The 26,842-nt window shown below is 45.1% G+C and overlaps 1 protein-coding gene across 1 annotated transcript in view; it reads right to left on the bottom strand.

Annotated features, from left to right (window-relative positions):
* The window catches only part of LOC140407920 (phospholipase B1, membrane-associated), a 90,504-nt gene that overhangs the window by 30,096 nt on the left and 33,566 nt on the right, over positions 1-26,842 (bottom strand). The window contains exons 8-9 of the mRNA XM_072495114.1: positions 12,031-12,082; positions 1,470-1,550 (exon numbers count right to left, since the gene is read on the bottom strand). Coding sequence (XP_072351215.1) covers positions 1,470-1,550; positions 12,031-12,082 — 133 coding nt within the window. The remainder of the gene's footprint in view (positions 1-1,469; positions 1,551-12,030; positions 12,083-26,842) is intronic.

Raw genomic sequence — 26,842 nt, 5'->3', positions numbered from 1 at the left:
GTAATCTCACCAGAGCACTGTAGCAAAATATGCTTACTTTTATATTCCATTCCCCTTACAATGAATGACAACATTCCAGTTGCTTTTCTAATCACTTGCTGAACTTGCATACTAACTTCTTATGATTCATGTACCAGGGCGGCACGGTGGCACAGTGGTTAGCACAGCTGCCTTACGACACCAGGGATCTGGGTCGGTTTCCGGCCTTGAGTGACTGTCTGTGTGGAGTTTGCATGTTCTCCTCGTGGCTGCGTGGATTTTCTCCGAGTGCTCCGGTTTCCTCCCACAGACCAGTGTGCAGGTTAGGTGGATTGGCCGTGCTAAATTGCCCCAACTTAAATTTTAAACCAATCATGATTCAGAAGCACCCCCATGACCTATGGCGATGAAATGACCCAGCCTCCACTGCCAATTGGAGAATTCCACAGACTAATCACCCTCGAAGAGAGAAGGAATTCTCCTCATTTCCACCTTAAATGGTTAGACCCGTTATTTTTAAACTGTGTTCCATGGTTCTAGATTCTCCGATAAGGGGAAACATTTTCTCAGCATTCACCTTGTCAAGTGCCCTCAAGATCGTATATGTTTGAATGAGAACTCCTCTCATTCTTCTAGACGCCAATGGTTACAGACACAACCTGTCCAATCTTTCCTCATAGAATAAACTCTTCATCTCAGGAATCTGTAAGCGAACATTCTCTGCACCGCTTCCAATGCAATTATATCCTTTCTTAATTAAGAGGCCAAACTATACTCCAGATGTAATCTCACCAGAGCACTGTAGCAAAATATGCTTACTTTTATATTCCATTCCCCTTACAATGAATGACAACATTCCAGTTGCTTTTCTAATCACTTGCTGAACTTGCATACTAACTTCTTATGATTCATGTACCAGGGCGGCACGGTGGCACAGTGGTTAGCACAGCTGCCTTACGACACCAGGGATCTGGGTCGGTTTCCGGCCTTGAGTGACTGTCTGTGTGGAGTTTGCATGTTCTCCTCGTGGCTGCGTGGATTTTCTCCGAGTGCTCCGGTTTCCTCCCACAGACCAGTGTGCAGGTTAGGTGGATTGGCCGTGCTAAATTGCCCCAACTTAAATTTTAAACCAATCATGATTCAGAAGCACCCCCATGACCTATGGCGATTGTGATGTTACACCATGGGAAGTAGGAAACATTATTGCGATCTTAACACTCTCATGCTTTGTCTAACTGAAGCAAAAAATACAGTACGCCCATTTTCAGACTCAATCTATAAGAAAGAAATTCAAATATCATAGCCGACTTCATACAGTAAAGATGAATATCACAATTAACAGAATATATCTGATTAAAATCTGTTCTTAGCATTTTGCCTATGGTCTCTTGAACATTTACTTACAAAACTTGAATTGTTCTAGTTTCACAATGAAACCTCCATACATAGCTTCTGTATGTATATGTATAAGCTGCAAAAACAATTCTTACCTTATCTTTGCAGTAGTCACATAAATCGTTAACTCCAATGAAGACAGTGACTAATTTCCAGTCCTCGGTGAAGTTTATGCCCTAAATTTTAGCAAAATAAGACTCAATATTCTTCACAGTGTTTTTCAACAATATGATCAATAACAACGTAACCCTTACTTTAGACAATGGTGCCCTTCGCTTTTACTACAGTGGATACCAGTAGTGTGAGGTAATGCCACTCTGGCATATTTCCAAAGCTAACACCATTCATGAATGTCCCTATGTTGACCTCTTTGAAAGCCGCCATCAAAATCTCTTTACCCTTCACCTGCATTTTATTTGTCCTGTATACACTGCTTCTGCATTGTATAATTAAAGCATGTCAATCTAAGTTGTGACACTCTTTGGCACTTGTAAAATTCAGAATCTATTTGTGATTATGTAAAAACTCAGCTACCTGCTTGTCCTTTCTAGCGAGCAAGCATCTAGAATTATGACTGTGGATTATTTTCAGGCTTGAATGTGCAAAACCCAGCTCTGTAAAATCTGTATCCAAATATTAAACCCATCACTTCAAGAGCAAGGAAATGTTCTTCTTAAACTGCACCTCATTCCATGCGTCTAGAAGGTCACAGAAGGATATCATCAGTGCCCGCAAGCATTGGTTGGATTTCCAGGGAGCACGGGACTGTGGTTGCCTCTATTAAGGAGTTTGGATAGTGTAAGGATACAGGTTTGATTTAAAATTGACCAAACCCTACCAGCAGGCTTTGCAATGCCAAGAAATCTTTCAAAGTAAAGGCTGATTTTTCACAAATGGACAAGAACTGCTGGACTGTGATGGGGAAAACAAAATAACACATCTGAGGCTTTGACCTGTAAGGTCCACTGTCCTAAAAAGAGAGCCAAACAGAAGGACTGACAACCAACTGACATGAGGACTGACAATCAACAAGGAATAATCATCAAATGGCAATTGCATGTATGGTTATCTCTTGTAACATTATTGGTATCTGGCTAACATTGTGGTGTTTTATAACCAACTTTGTGGTGTGTTGGTTTTGAGCCATTCTGGAAAGTAGAATCAAATATCTGTATGTCATGTATAATTTCTCATAAATTTAGCTATAGCCCTAGGCCTGAGGTCTTGCAATGAGGCTACAAATTCTCTTAATCTACTAGACTACCAAGAGGTTGACAGGCACATAACTATTGCAAGCCATGGCCGGCGCGGAGAAGAAACCCCTGCGCATGCGCAGGAAACACGCCGGCGGTTCTGCACATGTGCCAACTCGTGCCGGCCCACGGTGGCCCTTCGGCACCGATTGGCATGGCGCCAACCCCTCTGGCGCCGGCCTCGCCCCCAGAAGTGCAGAGGATTCCGCAACTTCCGGACGGCCCGGCGCCGGAGGGGTTCGTGCTTAAAAAAAGAATGATTTTGCTTCAATGCAGCCTGTCATGGCTTCAGGAAGAACTCCAGCTTTTTTAAAAGGGAATTGTACTCTGTCCACGGTCTGGGGGAGAAATTCCGCACTTCCGTCACACGGCATCTTAAATAACCGTGTCATCATGTGGACACTCGATCTACGCCTGAGTTGGGTGAAGCATTGTATATGATGCTGAGAGGTTGTGGAGGAGTCCAGGACAAGAGCACAGAATCTCAGAGTAAGGGGTCGCCCATTTAAGACAGAGATGAGAAGGAATTCCTTCTCTGAGAAGATAGTGAATCTGCTGAAATATTTAGTGCAGAGAGCTTTAGAGGCTGTGTCGTTAGGTATGTTCGAGGCCGAGATAGACAAAATTTTACTCAGTAAGGAAATCAAGGATTATGGAGGTATAGTGGGAAAGTGGAGTTGAGGAGCAATTTTTGGGCAGTGCCGACAACGACCCCTCTATTACACAGGACTCTGCCACATTTTCGGGCCACAGCAAGGAATGCCCAACCAAGGCAATTCCTAAAGGCATTTTCTGCACTAACAGGCTCCACTCGCCAGTGCCAGAAGTGACCAAGGCGGCATTTAAAAATGGCGCACCGATCTCTGGACCTCCCTATTGTGGCTTTGAGACCGCTCCAACACCCCAATGTACCAGTTAGGTGGTCCTCGAGCCCCCCGCATTCCACCTCATAAAGGCCCAATCCCTGACACAGGCAAGATGCCACCTGGACACCTTGGCACTCCCAGCCTGGCATCGCCAGGATGACACTGCCAGGGTGCCAGGCTGACAGTGCCATGGTGCCCAGGTGGCATCAGGAGTGCCAGGTTACCACCCTGTCCAGAGCCCAACCACCGGGGGGGGGGGCCATATCGCCTTGGAGACCCTCCAGGTGCCGTTACGCTTGATCCACATTTGTAGAAAGCAGTGCTAAATGACACCCGCTCGGAGTCTCCAAAGCGAGGCCGCTAGGTCCTGCGCTTGGGTAAATCCGGCGCGAACATATTTAAGTGTGCTTAAGTGCACAATTAAATATGCAAATCTGAATCCCTCTCATTGAGGGCGAGAGCCAGATCACGACGTCTCGTGAGATCTCATTGAATCTCACGAGGCGTAATGAGCATCGTGAATCTCGTGAGAGATCTTGCGCAAGATTTACTGACCTTGTCACGTCCTGAGTTGGGCGATATGAGGCGGTAAGATCACACCTGCGGATTATCATATCAAATCAGTCATGATCTCATTGAATGGCAGAGCAGTCTTGATGGGCCAAATGGCCCACTTCTGCTCCTCTGTCTTCTGGTCTTAACCTCTCCAGTCCAAAAATCTATGTTCCGAAACTCGATGAGCGGGATTCTCCATTTCTGAGACGAAGTGTTGACGCTGGCGTGGAATTTGTGGAGGTCCACAGCAACAAAACTGACGCCGAACCTGGACCGATTCCGCTACTATTAAGGGGCTCGCACCGTCGCCACGTGGAACACAATCTATTCCAATGAGAAACGGTGAAGGATTCGCTGGTTTTGTGATTGACACTCAGGAGACTGACAAGCTGCAGCCTCATATACACACTTCACTCCCCACACACACACCATTACAGCCAACAAGATGGCAGAAAGATGCGTGGGCCTGAGGTTCAGCAATGCTGAGCTGGAAACACTCCTGGACCCCGTGGAGAATAGGTGGATGACCCTGTACCTGGCATGGGAAGGAGCCTGCCAGCCGCCGCCATTCGCCATGCCTGGGCACAGGTGGCAGAGGCGGTCAGTGCTGTGGGCAACACCATGCGGACCGGCCAGCAGGGCTGAAAAAAACTGCACAACATCCTCAGGATGGCCAGGGTGAGTAGGCAGCGCTGTGCCCCTGGCACCAACCACGTTTAACACACTTGTAACACTCCTCCCCGCAACCGGAAGGCAGCTGAACCCCCACCCTGCACCACGTGCAGGCACCCATATCCTGGGTGACATGGCCACTGAGGCCACCAGCTACCCATCCCGTTGGCTGCTTACATTGGACTGCCTGACACTGTTGTTTTCTGTTTCCCCACCCCCAGGAAAAGGCACCCACAAACGCCAGGAGTGGGAGAGGACAAGAGGGGGACCGCCAGATCTGCGGCCTCTAACCATGGCAGAGCAAAGGGCCTTGGATGTGATCAGCGGCCCAGAGATAAGGGAAGTCACCCGGGTGGACTTCGGCCGCGGGCGAGCATCCCACTTAGTTGCGGTTCCCCATGATACATGTATCAACTGCCTCCCAACACCACCCCAACACCACACTCTCCTCTGCACCACCCACACATGACACCACGCTCCCCCCGACACTATCTGCTCCAGTCCCTTGGTGGGGGGGGTCACCTCTCATCACCCGCCTCCACCCACCCCCCCCCGGCCCTGGCAGGCCACCTTCCCAGTGTCCAGCCCAGCAGCCCGCAGTCGCGTCTCTCTGTGTCCTACCCCCTCTCGTTCCCTCATCAGCCGCGACACCGGTTTCATGATTTTTAAAAGCACAAGTGAACCGAGCCGTCTGGAACCCGGCCCAGTGGAGGCAGAGAATCGGCGAGCCCCCAGAGAATAACAGGTCGAACCTGCTAATGATATGCAAAAGGTGTTTACTGTACGTGCGTTCCGAAACGCATTGACGCCGCTGACGGAAAAGTGCGATTTGGCGTCAAAACGGTGCCCACCGCGATTTTGGCGTCGGAACCGATTCTCCGTCCAATCAGCATCAGCCATTGGAGAATCCCATCCCATTTGTCTGGAATTTCTTTCAGCACACCCAAGCAATTCAGGGACTGTATTACAGTACGTTGGGAGTGGCAATGTGTAAGTTACGATCTTTATTTCTGCTTTATAACGAGGTATCAATGTTCTGTTTCTCACCCTTGTGGCTATGCATTCCAAACCCATTTTATAATGTAGAAAAATCCACCATCCTTAAATAACTCGGTCCTAGGCATCTTGGACTGAGGAGGTTTCAGTGTAGTGTGATTGAAAATTACTCTTGTTTAGAAAAACATTCAGTCATATTAGTGTTTGGCAAACCATTTCATATCCTTCAATATGACCGTTCTATCTCATTTTTAAGCAGTTAGATCTGTTTCTGTTGTTTGAATCTACATGAACAAAATAATAGATTGTTTATATTTTGTATTGTCTGCAGCTAAAGCAACCGAGATACTTTGATTCAAGCCGAAATATAACACAGCGTCGTGTGGGCTGAGGCCAAGGAGTCAATGAAAGAACAGGATATGTATTCCAGAGCTCTAAAAGTAAAATAGCTACTCTACAATTGCTAGTTGGAAGAGACACAGACTCCTGCCACCCTTTGCACCGATTAATACTTCAGAAGAAGGTGGGCTTCCTGTCAAAACAGATTCATGGGGGTGGTTTAAAGCTGGTTTAAAGCTAAGTCATTGGGCCGCAAACCCACAGAATCAGGTAGGTCGTTGATTTTACACCTCATCAAATATTACTCTCCACACGTTGCACTAAAGAGCACCCACACAGGTAAACAACAGGGTGAGCTTTTAAGCCACATTTGTTCACTTTGTAGCCATCAACAAGGAGGGAGCAAAGGCTGCTGTAAGGCCTTCACCTTCCATGGAGACACCTCAAGGTGATCATCACTGCTTCCTGGGGCTCAGCACTACCTTCCGCTTGGTAGCCCCAGAGACTCAGGTGGAAAGACTGAGAAATCTGACAAGAGCCAGGCCTCAAACCTGCCACTTTTGATTTTCAGGGGAAAATTCCTCCCTTCGAGATAAGTAGAATGACTTTGACGTCCAGGCCAAATACTTGAATAGGAAAGCCAAATTCTGTTGTTCTGGATATCTGAACTAAAACCAGGAAATGTTGGAAATACTCAGCAGCTCTGGCAGCATCTGTGGAGAGAGAGAAACAGAGTTAACGGCTGGGATTTTGTGCCTCTGTTTGCTGCTGCCGTAAATGGAGACAAGGGCGCAAAATCCTTGCCGGTGAAATCTCATGATGCAATCCCCCCACCACCCACCCCCCTCGGCATTGACGTATCGAGGTCCCAGCCATGCTTGAGCGATGCGTAGGTAGGTGGTGCCACCCTCCTTGGTCTGTGGGGTTGGAGCTGAAGTGTTCAGAGGAATAAGAGAATGAGATGGGTTGGACAAGTGTGTCCTGGTTGGAAGACCCCAGGCTATGAACTAGCTGTGCCTCCTCCCTATGGATACTTGAGGGGCCCTGTGTTCCTCCTTAGGTTAGAGGGGCAGCGGGAGTGAGATCAAGAATCCTGCCATCCTCTGGTGCTGGCACTCATGGATGTCCACAGGTACCTTCAACGTGGGGTTGATGCCCTGTACCGTGCTGTGACCATCGCCCACTATGGAGTGGATGGCCTCCACCAAAGTCTCCACTGCGGATGCCACCCTTGCAATGTTGACCTGGCTGCTGCAGAGTGCTTGCACAATTCTCTTGACTACAAGGTGTTGTGACTCCTCCAATCGGCCCTGCAATCCAAGGAGTGAAGCAGACATTCCTTCCTAATGTCCCCAACTCTGCCTTTGGAGCTCCAGCAGCTGATCGATGATTGAGTCCAGAGGCACGTCACCTGACTGGGGCTCTGCAGTGTTGTGGTCTCCAGCAATCCTCCGAGTATCAGATCCGTGGGATGTCCCTCCCTCCGCATGCTGTGGATTAGCAAAAGTGAGGTGCTCACCAGTTAGCGACCCAGAAACCTCTCTACTACTAATTCCCACCGAGGTGTGAGTCTCTGCACTGGCAGATGACAGTTGTGACCCCTCTTCTACGGGCATGTCCAAGAACTCAAGGGAGCTGCTCTCCTTGCTGCTGTCCAATGTCACACCATTGGATGCACCGGGCTACTCCACTGCTCTTCCTGCAAGGGAAGGAAGATGGCATTAGCGCATTGTAAGGGCATAAGGATAGAAGAGAGATTGGCGAGATGAATGATTATCTTGTGGGTCCACACTTTTTCCTCTTGCGCCCATATCGCCCCCAGCATAGGAGCAATCCTCTTCCTCCATGGCAAGGTAAAGGGCTCTCTCCTTAAGTGGGTACATGATTTTAAGTTTGGACATGGTGAGGGGTGTGTGAGTGGGTGTGTGGTGACAGATGAGAAGAGTGCCTTACCCTGCCTGAACAGAGGACGTCATTTTTCCTTTACCTGCACTGGATGCCTATCTTCCTGTGCAGGGAGCTCGTTGCCACTGTCTTCCGTGCGGGGTTGGTCGCTTTGCTGGTCTTCTCTTAGCCTGAGCATGCAGGCTTTCCTTTCTGTCATGCATCGCACCCAGCATTCGGATCAGGGTTCTTTTGGAAAACCTCAGGGAAGCCTTCCTAACAGTTATCCTCTTGTTGAGGAGGCACACCCCTGATTGCAGTAATGATGGCAAGTTGGTCTGCAATGGAGGCAGCGTGATACTCATTCAAAATTTTTTTCCCCCTCCTCAAGTGCCTAAAAATGTGCTGCAGGATTCTGCGTCGGCGGACTCCTTCGCTTCACCAGCAGTGCACCCATGCTCACAGGTTTCCCGACGATGTGCAATTGCCACAATGGGAAACGCCGGCCGGGGTTGTCCAAAACCTCCGCGCCAAAATCGCGCTCAGCGTGGGGGCGGAGAATGGGGCGTCAGACCCCCAATCAGGTCCGACGCCTTCCCGTGATTCTCCACAGACCGGAGAATCGCCGCCAATCGTGCGGGCGACGTGGTGCCGGTCAGGGCCATTGAAAGAGGCCCCTGCGGCGATTCTCCGCCGGTAGCTGGCCGAGTTCCCGCCGGCTTGTTTCTAATATGATTCCACCCAGCGGGCACTCGGAGTGGCGGCTGTCGCGGCCGCCCTGGTGGGCGACGGGGGGATACGTCACCGGGGGGGGGTTCCTCCAGGGCAACCAGGGTTCCGATCAGGGGCCACCGATCGGCGGGCATGCGCGATCTGGGGGGGGGGCTATTTTGTGGGGGCCAGCTTGCTGTGTGGGTCTGCCATGTTGCGCGGGACTGCCGCCACAGGCAGCCACCGCGCACACGCGCGGACCCGCAGCCGGAAGTGCAGGGCCCCGTATCGGCAACCGGAGCTGTGCGGAGCACAACGGCGCCCTGCTGGCCCCCTTCAGGTAAGTGAATCACTGGGTCAAGGGGCCCGTTGACGCCGTTTCAGAGAATCTCTGCCCACATTGGACAGCTGCTAGAACGGAGGATCCCGCTGCCAGCGGGGGCCGTCGCACTGGAAAACGGGCCAACGGCGGGACAGAGAGTCACACCCTAGGGGCGAAAACGGGCCAATGGCGCTGACAGACTACTTGCCTCTTTTCACGGTCAAAGCAACACAGCTAAAATAAAAGGCAAATTCCACCCAATGTTTCAGTTTGATGTCCTTTCATTAGTGTCATGAGAATGTCACTTTAAGAAATGTTTGTCTGCTCATGTTACTGCAGTGATGTCAGAGTGTGGGTGGAGCTGAGCTCTGGCTCTGCTTTTTAGTTTCACTTTGAGAAAAGCTTGGGAGTGTCTGTGTTTTTTTTTGTTTTATTTCAGTGTTGGAGCTGCAGCCAGCCAAAGAATGTGTAATGTTGTTCTCTCTGTCATGTAAAGACTATCTCTTGATCATTTGGTGAATTCAGAGTGATAACTGTTCTCAGTAGTGAATTTAAACCTGATGAGCTTCTGTTAAAAGTTTTTTAAAATTACTTATGGATGTTAAAAGGAAAGCTTAAGGATTACTTAGTGTTGTATTCTTTGGGGGTTGTATTTGAATTGATGGTTGCTAAGATGTCCACTGTATGTTTTAAAAAAGTTAACTTGAGTTCATAGAATAAACATTGTTTTGCTTTAAAAAATACTTTTCAACCTCTGCTGTAGCACAACTGTAGAGTGGGCCATGTGCTCCCCATAACACATTAAAAGTTGTGGGTCAGGTGAACTCCATGAGACACTTTGGGGTTCTCTAAACCCTGGCCCATAACAAATTGGGGGCTCGTCCGGGATAAAAGTCTATCTAATGGATTGGCTGAGTGAACTTAAAGACATTGAGGGGTGAGCATATTGTGGTTGCTTTTCAGGTGTGGTATTTCAGTTTAAGTAGGGAGTGTGTTGTGGACAATGGCTCTTTCAGAGGCTCTGAAGTTTTTGGGGTGGAGACGGTCACACGCAGTACCTTACGGACAGAGACTAAAAGCAGGCTGTTAGATTTGGCAAAAAACATTGCATTTAACATTACCTGACAAAATGTGAAAAGATGAGATAATTATGACGGTGGCTCAGAATTAAAAATTGCCTGAGATACAGTTTGACTCATTGGAAATGGCAAAAATTCAGTTACAAATTAAACAAATGGAACATGAGAAAGAATTAAAGCTGCTTGAATATGAAAGAGATAGAGAGGAAAAAGAAAAAGAGAGAGAGGAAAAGGAAAGAGAGTGGTGGAAAAGAAATGAAAAATTTCAAATGTTTTCACTGCAATAAACTAGGCCATGTAGAGTCACAGTGTTGGTGGTTGAAGAAAGGCACTGGGAAGGCTGATGTGGTGAAACAGGATAAGACAGTGGGGTTCGTTAAAGTGGGAAAGGAAAGCCCAAGTGAAGCGAAGTAGGTGCAAAAGATTGTACAGCCTGACCAAGAGGTAATTGATAAGAAGGTGCCAGATATCTTTAAAGAATTTACTTGTGTGGGCAAAGTTTACTCATGTGTATCAGGAGGAGGAGGTAAAGAAGTCACAATTTTAATAGATACGGGAGCTAGTCAATCTTTAATGGTAAGAGATGAGGAGTTATATAGTTTGGGAAGAATGTTGCCAGAAAAGGTGGTGATATGTGGAATTCAGGGTGAAAGGAGTAGTGTTCCATTATATAAGGTAATGTTGGAAAATCCAGTGAAGAGTGGTGAAGTGGCAGTAGAAGTAATAGATTAACTATCTTGTCCAGGAATACAGTTTATCTGGAGAAATGATATAGCTGGATCGCAGGTGGGAGTGATGCCTACTATGGTTGATAAGCCAGTGGAAAATCAGACAACTGAAGTGTTGAAGGACGAATATCCTGGGATTTTTCCGGATTGTGTAGTAATAAGGTCGCAAAGTCACAGGTTAAGACAAGGGGAGAAATCAAAGAGTGAAGATGAAGTGGAAGTTCAATTATCAGAAACGATTTTTGATCAGATGGTTAAAAAGAACAAGAGCAGGTGGAGGATGAGGCGGATATTTTTAGTTCAGGAAAATTGGCGGAGTTACAACAGAAAGATGTAGAAATAAAACGGATGTATCAGAAAGCGTATATGGTAGAGGAATCTGAGTGTATACCAGAGTGTTATTACCGTAAAAATGATGTCGTGATGAGAAAATGGAGACCTTTACATATGCAGGCGGATGAAAAGTGGGCAGAAGCTCATCAAGTAGTATTGCCGGTAGGAGGTGTATAGGTAGGAGGTATAGAAAGGAGGTGTTGCGAGTTGCACATGAGGTACCAGTGGGAGGTCATTTGGGAATAAGGAAAACTCAAGCTAAACTGCAAAAACATTTTTATTGGCCTGGAATACATAAAGATGTAGTTAAATTTCATCAATCATGTCACACATGTCAAGTGTTAGGGAAACCTCAAGCAGTGATAAAACCAGCGTCCTTATTACCCTTTCCAGCATTTGAGGAACCTTTTACAAGGGTCCTAATTGCTTGCATAGGACCGCTTCCTAAAACAAAAAGTGGGAATCAATACCTTTTGACGATAATGGATGTGTCCATTCCAGTACATAATATTACAGCTAAAAAGATTGTGGAGAAGTTAATCTCTGCTGTACCACACCTGTAGAGTGATCCATGTGCTCCCCATACCACAATCTATTAAAAGTTGTGGGTCAGGTGAACTCCATTATACACTTTGGGCTTCTCTAAACCCTGGCTCATAACATCAGGCTGATGATTGTTGATAATCTGCAGCATTTTCTGGCTTTATTTCAAATCCTTGAATCTTTTGATACTAATTCCAAAGATAAATTAATTTTTGATGTTCTATAGCTGCCTTGAGGCTCAATTAAAATTAATTATTTCCCATCAACTCAACTTACATCTTGTCAAAGATATGAAAATCTGACCAAAATGGCAATTTTTAAACTCATGATTATTTTAGTGTCAGGGAAATTCAACTTGTCTCCATTCGTACTTACAAGAAATCTTTTCATTGTGTCGACCAGACGTCTTGCTTGATTAGGTAACTGGCTAGAGAAAAAGCAATTTTAAAAAAGAGATTATGTATAAAACAAAATCAGGTCAAACTTATACAACTGGCTGAAGTGGTAACACGCTCCCCTCCAAATAGTGAAACATAAAGAAAATTGGTGCAGGAGTAGGCCATTCGGCCCTTCGAGCCTGTACCACCAATCAATGTGATGATGGCTGATCATGCAAATTCAGTATCCCACTCCCTCTTTTGCTCCATGCCCCTTGACCCCTTTAACCGCAAGGGCCACGTCCAGCTCCCTGTTGAATATATCCAACGAACTGGCCCCAACGGCTTTCTGTGGTAGAGAATTCCACAGCTTTAAAACTCTCTGAGAGAAGAACTTTTTCCTCACCTCAGACCTGAATGGCTTACCCCTTATTCTTAGGCTGTGACACTTATTCCTGGACGTCCCCAACATCAGGAGCATTCTTCTCGCATCTAGCCTGTCCAATCCCATCGGGATTTTATATGTTTCTATGGGATCCGCTTTCGTTCTTCTAAACTCCAGTGAGTGAGTACAGGTCAAGTCAATCCAGTCTTTCTTCATATGTCAGTCATACCATCCCGAGAATTAGTCTGGTGAACCTTTGCTGGATACCCTCAATAGCAAGTGATGTGTTGGGTGTTCTGGATCACATACAGGTCACCAACACTTGAAGTAATGCAACACTATTTTATTAAAAGGTTAACTATTTAAACATACTTGAACTGTGGGTAAATACGATACTAGCTTTAACTAAAGACCTTTGCCTTGTCCTAACCAGTTGATGCACTCAGCACATGGTGAATGTCTGTGTTGCAGGCAGTGAGCTCTGTGCTCCTAGCTAGCTGCTACTCGAATGAGCAGGAACTCTGATGCCCCCTGTCTTTATAGTGCGCGTGCTCTCACTGGTGATTGGCTGCGGTGTTGTGTATGTTGATTGGTCCCACTGTGTGTCCATCAGTGTGTGTCTGCACCATGATATACTGGTGTATATTATGACAGCAAGAATGTTGTTCCCCAAACTAGGAGACCAAAACTGCACACAATACTCAAGGTGTGAGAGATAGAAATGCAGGGAAGTCACAAAGACATGCAAGAGCTAATGAGTGATGATAATGTGGGACATTAATCACCTAAATGTCAATTAGGATAATGTTAGAGTCAAGGGAAAGATAGGTAAATAATTCCTGAAATATATTCAGGAGATCCTCCTTGATCACTGTTTTCTCTGTCCAACCAGGAAGGAGGCATTGCTGGATCTGGCACTAGGGAATGAGACAGACAAAGTGTCTGTCGGAGGACACTTCGGTAAGAATGATCAGTACGTCATGGAAAAGAACGAGGAACAACCTAAAATGGAACATTTGAATTAGGAGAAGGCGAACTTCAATGGGATGAGAAGAATAAGATGGATCAAAGTTTGACATGAAAACTGTAATGGAACAATGGGTGATTATAAAGGAAGGAAGAAATATTTCAGGTACAGGCCAAGGACATTCCAACAAGAGAGAAAGGTAGGGAAACTAAAGGCAGGATGATAAGGGGAATGGAGAATATGATTAAACAAATAGAGGGTGTATGGTACATGTCAGGTAAATTCTTAAAGGAAGAACCAGATCAAAATGACAAGGGGAGGAAGGGCGGGGGGGAGGGGTGCAAGTGGGACGAGGGAGGAACTATAGACCGATCCAAAGGGAAATGTATATAGGGTCAATTAAATGAAAGACCAAATAAACCTCTCTGTACAATAAAGTAAATTAGCGCGGGTAAGAAAAATGTGATGTATATATACAATTGTTTATAAATATGAGAAATGCCAATAAAAAGATTTTGTTTTAAATGACAAGTAGAGCGGGAAAGTGGGAGGAATGCAAAGACATGGCCTGTAAACAGTAAGCTGATAATAGAAATGGTATGGGGCCTTCAGGAGCAAAGCTGATATATGCTGAGAGGTGCAGGGTAAGGCCAAAATACATTGAGCACTTTGTATTGTTTCCGAAGGAAGAAAATGCTGACAAAATGTCGGTGGAAGCAGAGATGGCAGAGTAATGGATGGGATGAAAGTTGATAGGCAGGATACACTGGAAAGGCTGGTTACATTAGAGTGTCTAAGTGCCTAGTAGTAACTACAGGATGGTCATTTTAACATCTGTGATGGGTAAGATTTAGGAAACAATAATTAATGGAAAAAATGAAACAGGGACTTGGAAAGCCAGCATGGCCTGTAAAAGACAGATTTTGTTTAACTAATCTAACTACGGAGAAGGTTGATGAAGGGAATGTACAAAGAACAAAGAACAAATAAAATTACAGCACAGAAACAGGCTGTTCCGCCCACCCAGCCTGCGCTGATCCAGATCCTTTATCTAACCCTGTCACCTATTTTCCAAGGATCTACTTCCCTCTGTTCCCCGCCTGTTCATATATCTGTCTAGATGCATCTTAAATGATGCTATCGTGCCCGCCTCTACCACCTCCGCTGGCAAAGCGTTCCAGGCACCCACCACGCTCTGCGTAAAAAGTTTCCATGCACATCTCCCTTAAACTTTCCCCCTCTCACCTTTAAATCGTTACCCCTTGTAATTGACACCCCCACTCTTGGAAAAAGCTTGTTGCTATCCATCCTGTCCATACCTCTCATAATTTTGTAGACCTCAATCAGGTCCCCGCTCAACTTCCGTCTTTCCAACGAAAACAATCCTAATCTACTCAACCTTTCTTCATAGCTAGCACCCTCCATACCAGGCAATATCCTGGTGAACCTCCTCTGCACCCTCTCTAAAGCATCCAAATACTTCTGGTAATGTGGCGACCAGAACTGCACGCAGTATTCCAAATGTGGCTTAACCAAAGTCCTGTACAACTGTAACATGACCTGCCGACTCTTGTACTCAATACCCCGTCCGATGAAGGCAAGCATGCTGTATGCCTTCTTGACCACTCTATCGACCTGCGTTGCCACCTTCAGGGTACAATGGACCTGAACTCCCAGATCTCTCTGGACATCAATTTTCCCCAGGACTCTTCCATTGACCGTATAGTCCGCACTTGAATTAGATCTTCCAAAATGCATCACCTCGCATTTGCCTGGATTGAACTCCATCTGCCATTTCTCTGCCCAACTCTCCAATCTATTTATATTTTGCTGTATTCTCTGACAGTCCTCCTCGCTATCTGCAACTCCACCAATCTTAGTATCACCTGCAAACTTGCTAATCAAACCACCTATACCTTCGTCCAGATCATTTATGTATATCACAAACAACAGTGGTCCGAGCTCAGATCCCTGTGGAACACCACTAGTCACCTTTCTTCATTTTGAGACACTCCCTTCCACCACTACTCTCTGTCTCCTGTTGCCCAGCCAGTTATTTATTCATCTAGCTAGTACACCCTGAACCCCATACGACTTCACTTTTTCCATCAACCTGCCATGGGAAACTTTATCAAACGCCTTACTGAAGTCCTTCCCTCATCAATTAATGTTGTCACTTCCTCAAAGAATTCCATTAGGTTTGTAAGACATGACCTTCCCTGCACAAAACCATGCTGCCTATCACTGATAAGTCTATTTTCTTCCAAATGTGAATAGATCCTATCCCTCAGTATCTTCTCCAACAGTTTGCCTACCACTGACGTCAAGCTCACAGGTCTATAATTCCCTGGATTATCCCTGCTACCCTTCTTAAACAAAGGGACAACATTAGCAATTCTCCAGTCCTCTGGGACCTCACCCGTGCTCAAGGATGCTGCAAAGATATCTGTTAAGGCCACAGCTATTTCTTCCCTCGCTTCCCTCAGTAACCTGGGATAGATCCCATCCGGACCTGGGGACTTGTCCACCTTAATGCCTTTTGGAATACCCAAAACTTCCCCCTTCCTTATGCCAACTTGACCAAGAGTATTTAAACATCCATCCTTAGCCTCAACATCCGTCATGTCCCTCTCCTTGGTGAATACCGATGCAAAGTACTCATTAAGAATCTCACCCATTTCCTCTGACTCCACGCGTAAATTCCCTCTTTTGTCTTTGACAATCCTTTCTCTAGTTACCCTCTTGCTCCTTATATACGAATAAAAGGCTTTGGGATTTTCCTTAACCCTGTTAGCCAAAGATATTTCATGACCTCTTTTAGCCCTCTTTATTGCACGTTTGAGATTTGTCCTACTTTCCCGATATTCCTCCAAGCTTCATCAGATTTAAGTCGCCTAGATCTTATGTATACTTCCTTTTTCATCTTAGCTAGTCTCACAATTCCACCCGTCATCCATGGTTCCCTAATCTTGCCATTTCTATCCCTCATTTTCACAGGGACATGTCTGTCCTGCACTCTAATCAACCTTTCCTTAAAAGACTCCCACATTTCAAATGTGGATTTACCCTTAAACAGCTGCTCCCAATCCACATTCCTTGGCTCCTGCCGAATTTTGTTATACTTGGCCTTTCCCCAATTTAACACTCTTTCTTTAGGACCACTCTCGTCTTTGTCCATGAGTATTCTAAAACTTACGGAATTGTGATCGCTATTCTCAAAGTAATCACCGACTGAAACTTTAACCACCTGGCCGGGATCATTCCCCAATACCAGGTCCAGTATGGCCCCTTCCCGAGTTGGACTATTTACATACTGCTCTAAAAAACGCTCCTGGATGCTCCTTACAAATTCTGCTCCATCTACGCCTCCAACACTTCATGAGTCCCATTCAATGTTGGGGAAGTTAAAATCTCCCATCACGACCACCCTATTGCTCCTACATTTTTCTATAATCTGTCTGCATATTTGTACCTCTACTTCACGCTCGCTTTTGGGAGGCCTGTAGTAAAGTCCCAACAATGTTACTGCACCCTTCCTATTTCTTAGCTCTACCCATATTGCCTCAGTGCTCGAATCCTCCATCGTGCCCTCCTTAATCATAGCTGTGATATCATTTCTGACCAGTAATGCAACTCCTCCACCCCTTTTACCTCCCTCTCTATCCCTCCTGAAGCATCTATACTCTGGGATATTTAGTTGCCAGTCTTGCCCTTCCCTCAACCGAGTCCCCGTAATACCAATAACATCATATTCCCAGGTACTAATCCAAGCCCTAAATTCATGTGGTGGTTGTCATCTCTGTAGATTCTGAGAAAGCATTTGACAAAATAGCTTACGAAAATGGAGGCTCATGGAATAGGAATGTCAGTGTCAAAGTGGATTAAAAATTGGATTAAAGATAAAAAACAACAAGTTGTGGTAAACATTTGTTTTTAAAACTGGAAGATGGTAGTTTGTTGTTTTGATGTTTGTAATGTTATGGGCGAGGCGTTTTCAGAACCCCAAAATGTATTATGGAGTTCAACCAACCTCTCCCTTCAATGGATTGCTGCTTTTCCAGCACACGGCTTGTTCCCCAGGTGTGATATTACAATTATGGACATGTGAGTTTTTAAACACAAACAATGTGTATTCCATGAACTCAACTTAACCCTGTTAAGTAAACATTGGGTCTATTAACACCCCTTACTTCAAAGATAACTCAGAAAATATTGCAACAGTAAATACTTCCTTAAAATGTTCCTCCAAACTTCCAAGAGACTTAACACCTTTAAACAGTATCACATCAGGTTAAAGGATATATATAGTTTCTGTAGAATGGCAGAGATATATTAGCTTGGTTGATTTCAGCTCCAGCACCTTGCTTTTCTTCATGCAGCTCTCTGGAAACCCACAGACACACCCAAACTGCTTTCTCACACCTGGCTTTCTACTTTTTAATCAGCTCGCAGCAAAACAGCCAGGCACTTTTAAACTGTTCTCAGCAAAACCAGCCAGGTTCTTTTTTTTAGCTGCTCTCAGCAAAACCAGCCAGCTTCATTTCAAAACTGAAACTAAAAACCTGCAAAATAGCTGACCTGAGCTCAGCCCCACCCACTCTCTGACATCACTGTTTTCTTGAAGGTACATTGCTTAAACATCCATGTCTTAAAGGTACCCTCACATGACACCTCCCCCCCCCCCAAGACAAAAAGAATAAACCATCATCTTCAAGATGGTTTCATTTTTCACTTTTGCACCATCCACTACGAAATGCACACAGTAAATATACCTTTTCATTTAAAGAAAACAACACACTCAAACAGGTATAATAATAAATTCCATTTTTCTTTGTTCTTCTTCCTCCAACCAAAATCCTTCTCGATTGACAGTCTCTTTGAAAAACGTCTCTGCACGATCCATCCATTCCTCTACTCCTCGGCATTTCTCTTCAGAATCAGATACTTTAGTTCAATCTGACCACAGAGTCCCTTGCAGTTCTCCAATACAGGAGCATTGGAGATCACAGCTTTCAGGCAGTCAAATGCCCGTTGAAAGTCCGCTGTCCATTGAAGTTTTTTAGGTTTCTTTAACAATTCCATCAGTGGAGTAAACACGCCACAAAACCTTTGCAAAACTGTTCGATCAAAGCCATTCATGCTAAGAAATTGCATTATTTCCCTTTGTCTTGAGGATAACGGAAACTACGCAAGGAAAGTGATTCGGGCTTCTCCAAATTCACATTCGGCTAGATTCATCACCAAACCCGCCACCTGAAGTCGATCGAAGAACTCCATATGATGATTTAAATGCTCTTTCCATGTCTGGATGTTGGAAATAAAACCTCCTTTTCCTCTCCTTCCCTTTTAAAGTACCTTTTAAGCATATCCACATGACACACTCGGTGAGTCTTCCTTCTATCTGGTGTTTTTACCACATAATTCACCTCACTTAATTTCCTTTCAATCTGATACAGTTCACAAAACCTAGCTTTTAAAGGCTCACCTACCACTGGTAACAACACTAAAACTTTATCCCCACTGGCAAAACTACGAACTTTGGATTTCTTGTCCGCTACCCGTTTCATCACATTTTGTGCAACTTTCAAATGTTCTCTAGCCAATTCACCTGCTCTATTTAATCGTTCCCTAAAACTTGACACATAATCTAATAGTGTAATTTCCGATTTCTCACCCACCAATTTTTCTATAATGAATTTAAATGGTTCTCTTACTTCATGACCAAAAATTAGTTCAAAAGGACTAAATTTGGTAGACTCATTAGGTGCATCCCTAATTGCAAACAATACGAATGGGATTCCTTTATCCCAATCCTCTGGATAATCTTGACAATATGTCCTCAACATTGTCTTTAATGTGTGATGCCACCTTTCTAATGCTCTCTGCATTTCTGGATGGAACGCAGTTGATTTAAATTGTTTTATTCCTAAACTATCCATAACTTCTTTGAACAACTTTGAAGTAAAATTCGTTCCTTGATCCGATTGAATTTCTGTGGGTAGTCCATATCTAGGAAAGAATTTTAGTAACTCCTCCACAATTCTTTTAGCTGTAATATTACGTACTGGAATGGCCTCTGGAAACCGAGTAGACACATCCATGACAGTCAAAAGATATTGATTCCCACTTTTTGTTTTAGGAAGCGGTCCTACACAATCGATTAGGACCCTTGTAAAAGGTTCCTCCAATGCTGGAATGGGTATTAAGGGCGCTGGTTTTATCACTGCTTGAGGTTTCCCTATCACTTGACATGTGTGACATGATTGACAAATTTTAACTACATCTTTATGTAGTCCAGGCCAATAAAAATGTTTCTGGATTTTAGCTTGAGTTTTCCTTATTCCCAAATGACCTCCCACTGGTACCTCATGTGCAACTTGCAACACCTCCTTTCTATACCCTACCGGCAATACTACTTGATGAACTTCTGCCCACTTTTCATCCGCCTGCATATGTACAGGTCTCCATTTTCTCATCAAGACATCATTTTTACGATAATAACACTATGGTATACTCTCAGATTCCTCTTCCGTATATGCTTTCTGATATATCCATTTTATTTCTACATCTTTCTGTTGTAACTCCGGCAATTTTCCTGAACTAAAAATATCCACCTCATCCTCCACCTGTTCTTGTTCTTTTTCAACCATCTGATCAAAAATCATTTCTGATAATTGCACTTCAACTTCATCTTCACTCTTTGATTTCTCCTCTTGTCTTAACCTGTGACTTTGCGACCTTGTTACTACAGAATCTGGAAAAATCCCAGGATATTCGTCCTTCAACACTTCAGTTGACTGATTTTCCACTGGCTTATCAACCACAGTAGGCATCACTCCCACCTGCGATCCAGCTATATCATTACCCAAGATAAACTGTATTCCTGGACAAGATAGTTTATCTATTACTCCTACTACCACTTCACCACTCTTCACTGGACTTTCCAACCTTACCTTATATAATGGAACGCTACTCCTCTCACCCTGAATTCCACATATCACCACCTTTTCTGGCAACATTCTTCCCAAACTACATAATTCCTCATCTCTTACCATTAAAGGTTGACTAGCCCCTGTATCTCTTAAAATTGTGACTTCTTTACCTGCTCCTCCTGATACACATGAGTAAACTTTACCCACACAAGTAAATTTTTTAAAGACATTTGGCACCTGCTTAACAATTACCTCTTGAACAGGTTGTACAATCGTTTGCACCTCCTTCGCTTCCCTTGGGCCTTCCTTTACCACTCTAACAAACCCCACTGTCTTATCCTGTTTTACCACTTCAGCCTTCCCAGTGATTTTCTTCAACCACCAACACTGTGACTTTACATGGCCTAGTTTATTACAGTGAAAACTTTTCATTTCTTTTCCACCCTCCTGGATTTATTTTTTAATCTGAGGTACACTCTCTTTATTGTCTCCCATCAGATCACCTTTACCTTGACCACTTGAGTAATTCTCATGTCCCCAGTTTCTATCCCTCACCGGCTGAAACTGATGTCGGAAACCAATCTTTGATTTATGAACTAATTCATAATCATCTGCCATTTCCGCTGCTAATCTCGCAGTTTTAACCCTCTGTTCTTCCACATGAGTTCTCACTACATCAGGAATAGAATTTTTAAACTCCTCCAAAAGTATAATTTCTCTGAGAGCTTCATAATTTGGTCTATTTTCAAAGCCCTTATCCACCTATCAAAATTACTCTGTTTGAGCCTTTGAAACTCCATGTATGTTTGACTAAATTCTTTCCTTAAATTTCTAAACCTTTGTCTGTAAGCTTCAGAAACTAGCTCATATGCACTTAAGATGGATTTCTTCACCTCCTCATACGTTCCAGATACCTCCTCCGGTAGTGATGCAAACACTTCACTAGCTCTACCTACCAGCTTTGTTTGAATCAGTAATACCCCCATGTCTTGTGGCCATTTCATTTGTTTAGCTACCTTCTCAAATGAAATGAAAAAGGCTTCCACTTATCTTCTCGTCAAACCTTGGCAATGCTTGGACGTATTTAAATAGATTCTCACCACGTCTTCGACTATGACGCTCTTTATCACTATCCTCACCACTATCATCCAACTGTACGTTTCCCTTTACGTCTGCCAATTTTAACTGATTGTCATTTTTCATGGCCATTTTCTGAAGTTCAAACTCCATCTCTTTATCTTTTTCCCTGATCTGTATCTCTCTTTCTTTTTCTTTTTGTTCTGCTAGGGCTATTCATTCTTTTCTCCTTTCTTCTCTCTCCTTTTCTTTTTCCTCTCTCTGTCTTTCTTTTTCCTCTCTCTGTCTTTTTCTTTCTTTTTATTCTCTCTCACTCTCGTATGCCAGCCGCTTTAATTCTTTCTCATGTTCCGTTTGTTTAATTTGCAACTGAATTTTTGCCATTTCCAATGAGTCACATTCTATCTCAGGCAACTTTAAATGCTTAGCCACCGCCATAATTACCTCATCTTTTCGCATTTTGTCAGGTAATGTTAACTGCAATGTTCTTGCCAAATCTAATAGTCTGCTTTTTGTTTCTGTCCGTGATGTACTACGTGTGACATTCTCCAGCCCCAAAAACTTCTGAGCCTCTGAAAGAGCCATTGCTCACAACAGTCTCCCCACTTAAACTAAAATACCACACCGGAAAAGCAACAATCCTTCACTGTCTTTAAGTTCACAAAAGCCAATTCAATAGATAGACTTTTAACCCGGACGAGCCCCCAATTGTTATGGGTGAGGCATTTTCAGAACCCCAAAATGTATCATGGAGTTCAACCAACCTCTCCCTTTAATGGATTTGTTGCTTTTCCTAGGTGTGGATTACAATTATGGACACGTGGGTTTTTAAACACAAAACACTGTTTATTCCATGAACTCAACTTAACATCTTAAATAAACATTGAATCTCTTAACACCCCTTACTTCAAAGATAACTCAGAAAATATTGCAACAGTAAATACTTCCTTAAAATGTTCCTCCAAACTTCCAAGAGACTTAACACCTTTAAACAGTATCACATCAGGTTAAAGGATATATATATAGTTTCTGTAGAATGGCAGAGATATATTAGCTTGGTTGATTTCAGCTCCAGCACCTTGCTTTTCTTCATGCAGCTCTCTGGAAACCCACAGACGCACCCAAACTGCTTTCTCAAACCTGGCTTCCTACTTTTTAATCAGCTCACAGCAAACCAGCCAGGCACTTTTAAACTGCTCTCAGCAAAACCAGCCAGGTTCTTCTCCAAACTGAAACTAAAAACCTGCAAAATGGCTGACCTGAGCTCAGCCCCACCCACTCTCTGACATCACTCTTTTCTTAAAGGTACATTGCTTAAACATCCATGTCTTAAAGGTACCCTCACATGACAGTAAATTACTTGAAAATTGAAATATAGAGTAAAACATCCAAATTTGCCAATTACACCAAAGCTGTAGGCATGGAAAACAATGCGGATAATACTAATTGATAAAAACAGGATAATGATTGACTCGCAGAATGAGTAGACACGTGGCAGACGGAATTTAATAGGCAAAAGTGTGAGGTGATGCAGTTTGGCAGAAAGGATAGGGAAAAACAGTACAGGTCAAATAACACAGTTCCAAAGAAAGTGCAGTGACAGAGGGGTGCGTGGCACAGATCTTTGGGGTGGCAGGACAGGTTGGCAGAGTAATTTGCAAAGCGTATGTGACCTTGGACTTCATAAATATTGGTACGGAGCACAGAATCAGTTGACAGCTATAGTTAGGCCACAACTAGAGTATTGCGCCCAGTTCTGGTCACCACAATTTAGGAAGGGTGTAAGAATCCTTGAGGGAATGCAGAGGAGATTTACCAGGATGATTTGAAGCATGAGGGGACTTGGCTATACAGTTAGGTTGGAGAACCTGAGGTTGTTCCCCTTAGAATCAAGGGGATTGAGGAGAGGTTTGATAGAGGTGCACACAATTATCATAGAATCATAGAATCCCTGAAGTACAGAAGGAGGCCATTTGGCCCAGTGAGTTTGCACCGACCCTCCGAAAGATCACCCTACCTAGGCCCAATCCCCCTCCTTATCCTTGTAACCCCACCTAACCTTTGGACACAAAGGGACATGGTCAATCCACCTAACCTTCGCAACATTGGACTGTGGGAGGAAACAGGAGCACCCGGAGGAAGCCCACGCAGAAATGGGGAAAAGGTGCAAACTCCACACAGTCACCCAAAGCCAGAACTGAACCCGGGTTCCTGGTGATGTGAGGCAACAGTGCTAACCACTGTTCCACTGTGCCACCCGAAGACAGGTTTAGATAAAGTAGACAAAGAAAATCTGTGCCCATTAACTAGGAAATGCAGATTTAAGGTTTTGGGCAAGGGATACAGGAGAGAAGAATTTTTTTATGCAGTGTGTGGTGATGGCCTAGAATTGACTACCTACCTACAGGAATGGTGGAGACGGAGATCATCAATGGTTTCAAGAGGCAATTTAACAGACACTTGAGGGTAATAAAGGTGCAATACTACTGGGATAGAGCGGGGAGTGGGACTAACTGGATTTCTCCACAGAGAGCTGGTGTGGACTCGATGGGCTGAATGGTTTTGGGGCCAAACTCCACTCTAGTGGGTACATTTTGACTTTGTAGTGGTTGATAGTGAATTGATGGGCAGTTTTATATCATATCCAATTTATAATTCTATCAAAATCAATGCAAATACAAAGCAGAAGATTCACTGTCACAGAGTTTTATGCAATCACACCAGGCCAAGATCCAACCCGACTTCAGAAAATAATCTAGGTGCCCAATCCTACTGAAAACTATTTCATCAGTCACTTGTCCCATAACAGACTTCACTGTAGGTGAACTGGCCATTCCATTTAGCCAACTAAAGACATGGCTGGACTACAATAGTGATTTGAAACACTTTGAGTATGTGGAATGTGTGCAAAAGGAGAGATTGAGAGGGGTGGACACGAAAGCTTTTAAAACAACTCCTTAAGCCCAGTTTTTTTTTAATAAACATTTTATTGAGGTAATTTTGGTATTATAGCAACAACAAAATAAACAATGTACATGAAACATAGTGCAAAAGCCGTCTTCCTCCCTTGTAGGTCCCACCTTTATTAAACCCCTACTCTAAGCTAAACTAACCCCCCCCCCTTCTGCTGACGATTAATTTTCCGCGAAGAAATCGACGAACAGTTGCCACCCCCGGACGCACCCTAACAGTGACCCTCTCAAGGCGAACTTGATTTCCACTAAACAGAGAAAGCTAGCCATGTCCGATAGCCAGGTCTCAGACTTTGGGGGCTTTGAGTCTCTCCAAGCTAATAGTATCCGTCTCCGGGCTACCAGGGAAGCAAAGGCCAGAACGTCTGCCTCTTTCTCCTCCTGGATACCCGGATCTTCCGACACCCCGAAAATCGGCACCTCTGGACTCAGTGCCACCCTTGTTTTTAACACCGTGGACATGACACCTGCAAACCCCTGCCAAAATCCCCTAAGCTTCGGACATGCCCAGAACATGTGGACATGGTTCGCTGGTCCTTCCGCACATTTTGCACACCTGTCTTCCACCCCAAAAATCTGCTCATCCAGGCCACTGTCATGTGAGCCCGATGAACAACCTTGAATTGTATCAGGCTGAGCCTGGCACATGTTGCGGACGCGTTGACTGTACTCAACGCGTCTGCCCATAGACCATCCTCTATCTCTCCTCCCAGCTCCTCCTCCCACTTGCGCTTCAGCTCCTCAGTCTGCATCTCCTCTGACCCCATAAGTTCCTTGTAAATGTCAGAGATGCTCCCTTCTCCTACCCACCCTCTGGAAACTACCCTGTCCTGAATCCCCCTTAGCGGTAGGAGCGGAAAGATTGACACCTGTATACGTAGGAAGTCCCGCACCTCCAGATACCTGAATTCATTTCCCCTCGCCAACCCAAACTTCCCCTCCAGCGCCCTCATACTCAGAAAACTCCCCTCTAGAAACATATCCCCCATCCTCTCAATCCATGCTCTCCGCCATATCCGGAACCTCCCATCCATACTTCCCGTGGCAAACCGGTGATTATTACAGATCGGGGACCAGATCGATGCTCCCTCTGCTCCCACATGTCTCCTCCATTGCCCCCAGACTCTCAGGGCCGCCACCAGCACGGGGCTAGTGGAGTTCCATGCCGGCGGGAACGGCAGAGTCGCAGTTACCAACGCCCCCAGACTGCTGATCCTTGCATGAAGCCGCCTCCAGACGCTCCCATGCCAACCCCTCCCCCACCACCCACTTCCTGATCATGGCTATATTCGCTGCCCAGTAATAGTTACTAAAATTTGGCAGTGCCAGCCCGCCCTCTACTCGACTCCACTCAAGCATTACCTTCCTTACTCGCGGGGTCTTGCCCGCCCAAACGAAGCCAGTGATCATTTTGTTGAACCGTTTAAAAAAGGTCCGCGGAATAAAGGGGGAGAGACATTGAAACACGAACAGGAATCTCAGGAGGACCGTCATCTTCACCGTCTGCACCCTCCCAGCGAGTGACAACGGAAGCGCGTCCCACCTCCGAAAATCGTCCTTCATTTGGTCTACTAGTCGGGCCAGATTTAATTTATGCAGCCGGTCCCATTCCAGCGTCACTTGAATGTCTAGGTACCTAAATCTTCCCCCGACTAATCCAAACGGCAGCTCCCCCAATCGCCGCTCCTGTCCCCTCGCCTTGACTGCAAACATCTCACTTTTCCCCATATTTAGCTTATACCCCGAAAACCGGCCAATTTCCCAATAGAATCCTCATGATTTCTTCCATCCCTGCTATTGGGTCCGATACATACAGAAGCAGGTCGTCTGCATAGAGCGAGACTCTGTGCTCATCCCCCCCCCCCCCCCCCCCCCAGGCCAGCCCCTTCCAGCTCTCAGAGCAATTGCCAATGCCTCTATAGCTCACGCGAACAACAGTGGGGAGAGGGGTCATCTCTGTCTAGTCCCCCGGTGCAGTCTAAAATAGTCCGATGTTGTCCTATTCGTCCTATTGCCACAGGAGCCTGGTACAGCAACCTGACCCAGTCAATCAAGCCCCGCCCAAATCCGAACTGTCCCAGCACCTCCCACAGATAATCCCATTCTACCCGATCCAAAGCCTTTTCTGCATCCATTGCGATCACTACCTCCACCTCCCTACCTTCCAGGGGCATCATGATCACATTTAACAACCTTCTTACATTGGCCACCAACTGCCTACCCTTAACAAACCCAGTCTGGTCCTCCCCAATAACGTCATGAACACAATCCTTAATCCTGGAGGACAGAATTTTGGCCAGCAATTTGGCATCCACATTCAACAGGGATATCGGCCTCTAGGACCCACACAGCTCCGGGTTCTTGTCCCGCTTCAGAATCAGCGAAATTGTGGCCTGCGACATCGTCGGGGGCAGCACCCATCTTTCCCTTGTCTCACTGAACATCCTCATCAACACCGGCCCAAATATCCCAGAGAA

Source organism: Scyliorhinus torazame, chromosome 2, assembly GCF_047496885.1.
Source record: "Scyliorhinus torazame isolate Kashiwa2021f chromosome 2, sScyTor2.1, whole genome shotgun sequence".
NCBI classification, from domain to species: domain Eukaryota; kingdom Metazoa; phylum Chordata; class Chondrichthyes; order Carcharhiniformes; family Scyliorhinidae; genus Scyliorhinus; species Scyliorhinus torazame.
This window is presented reverse-complemented; position numbering and strand designations above follow the sequence as displayed.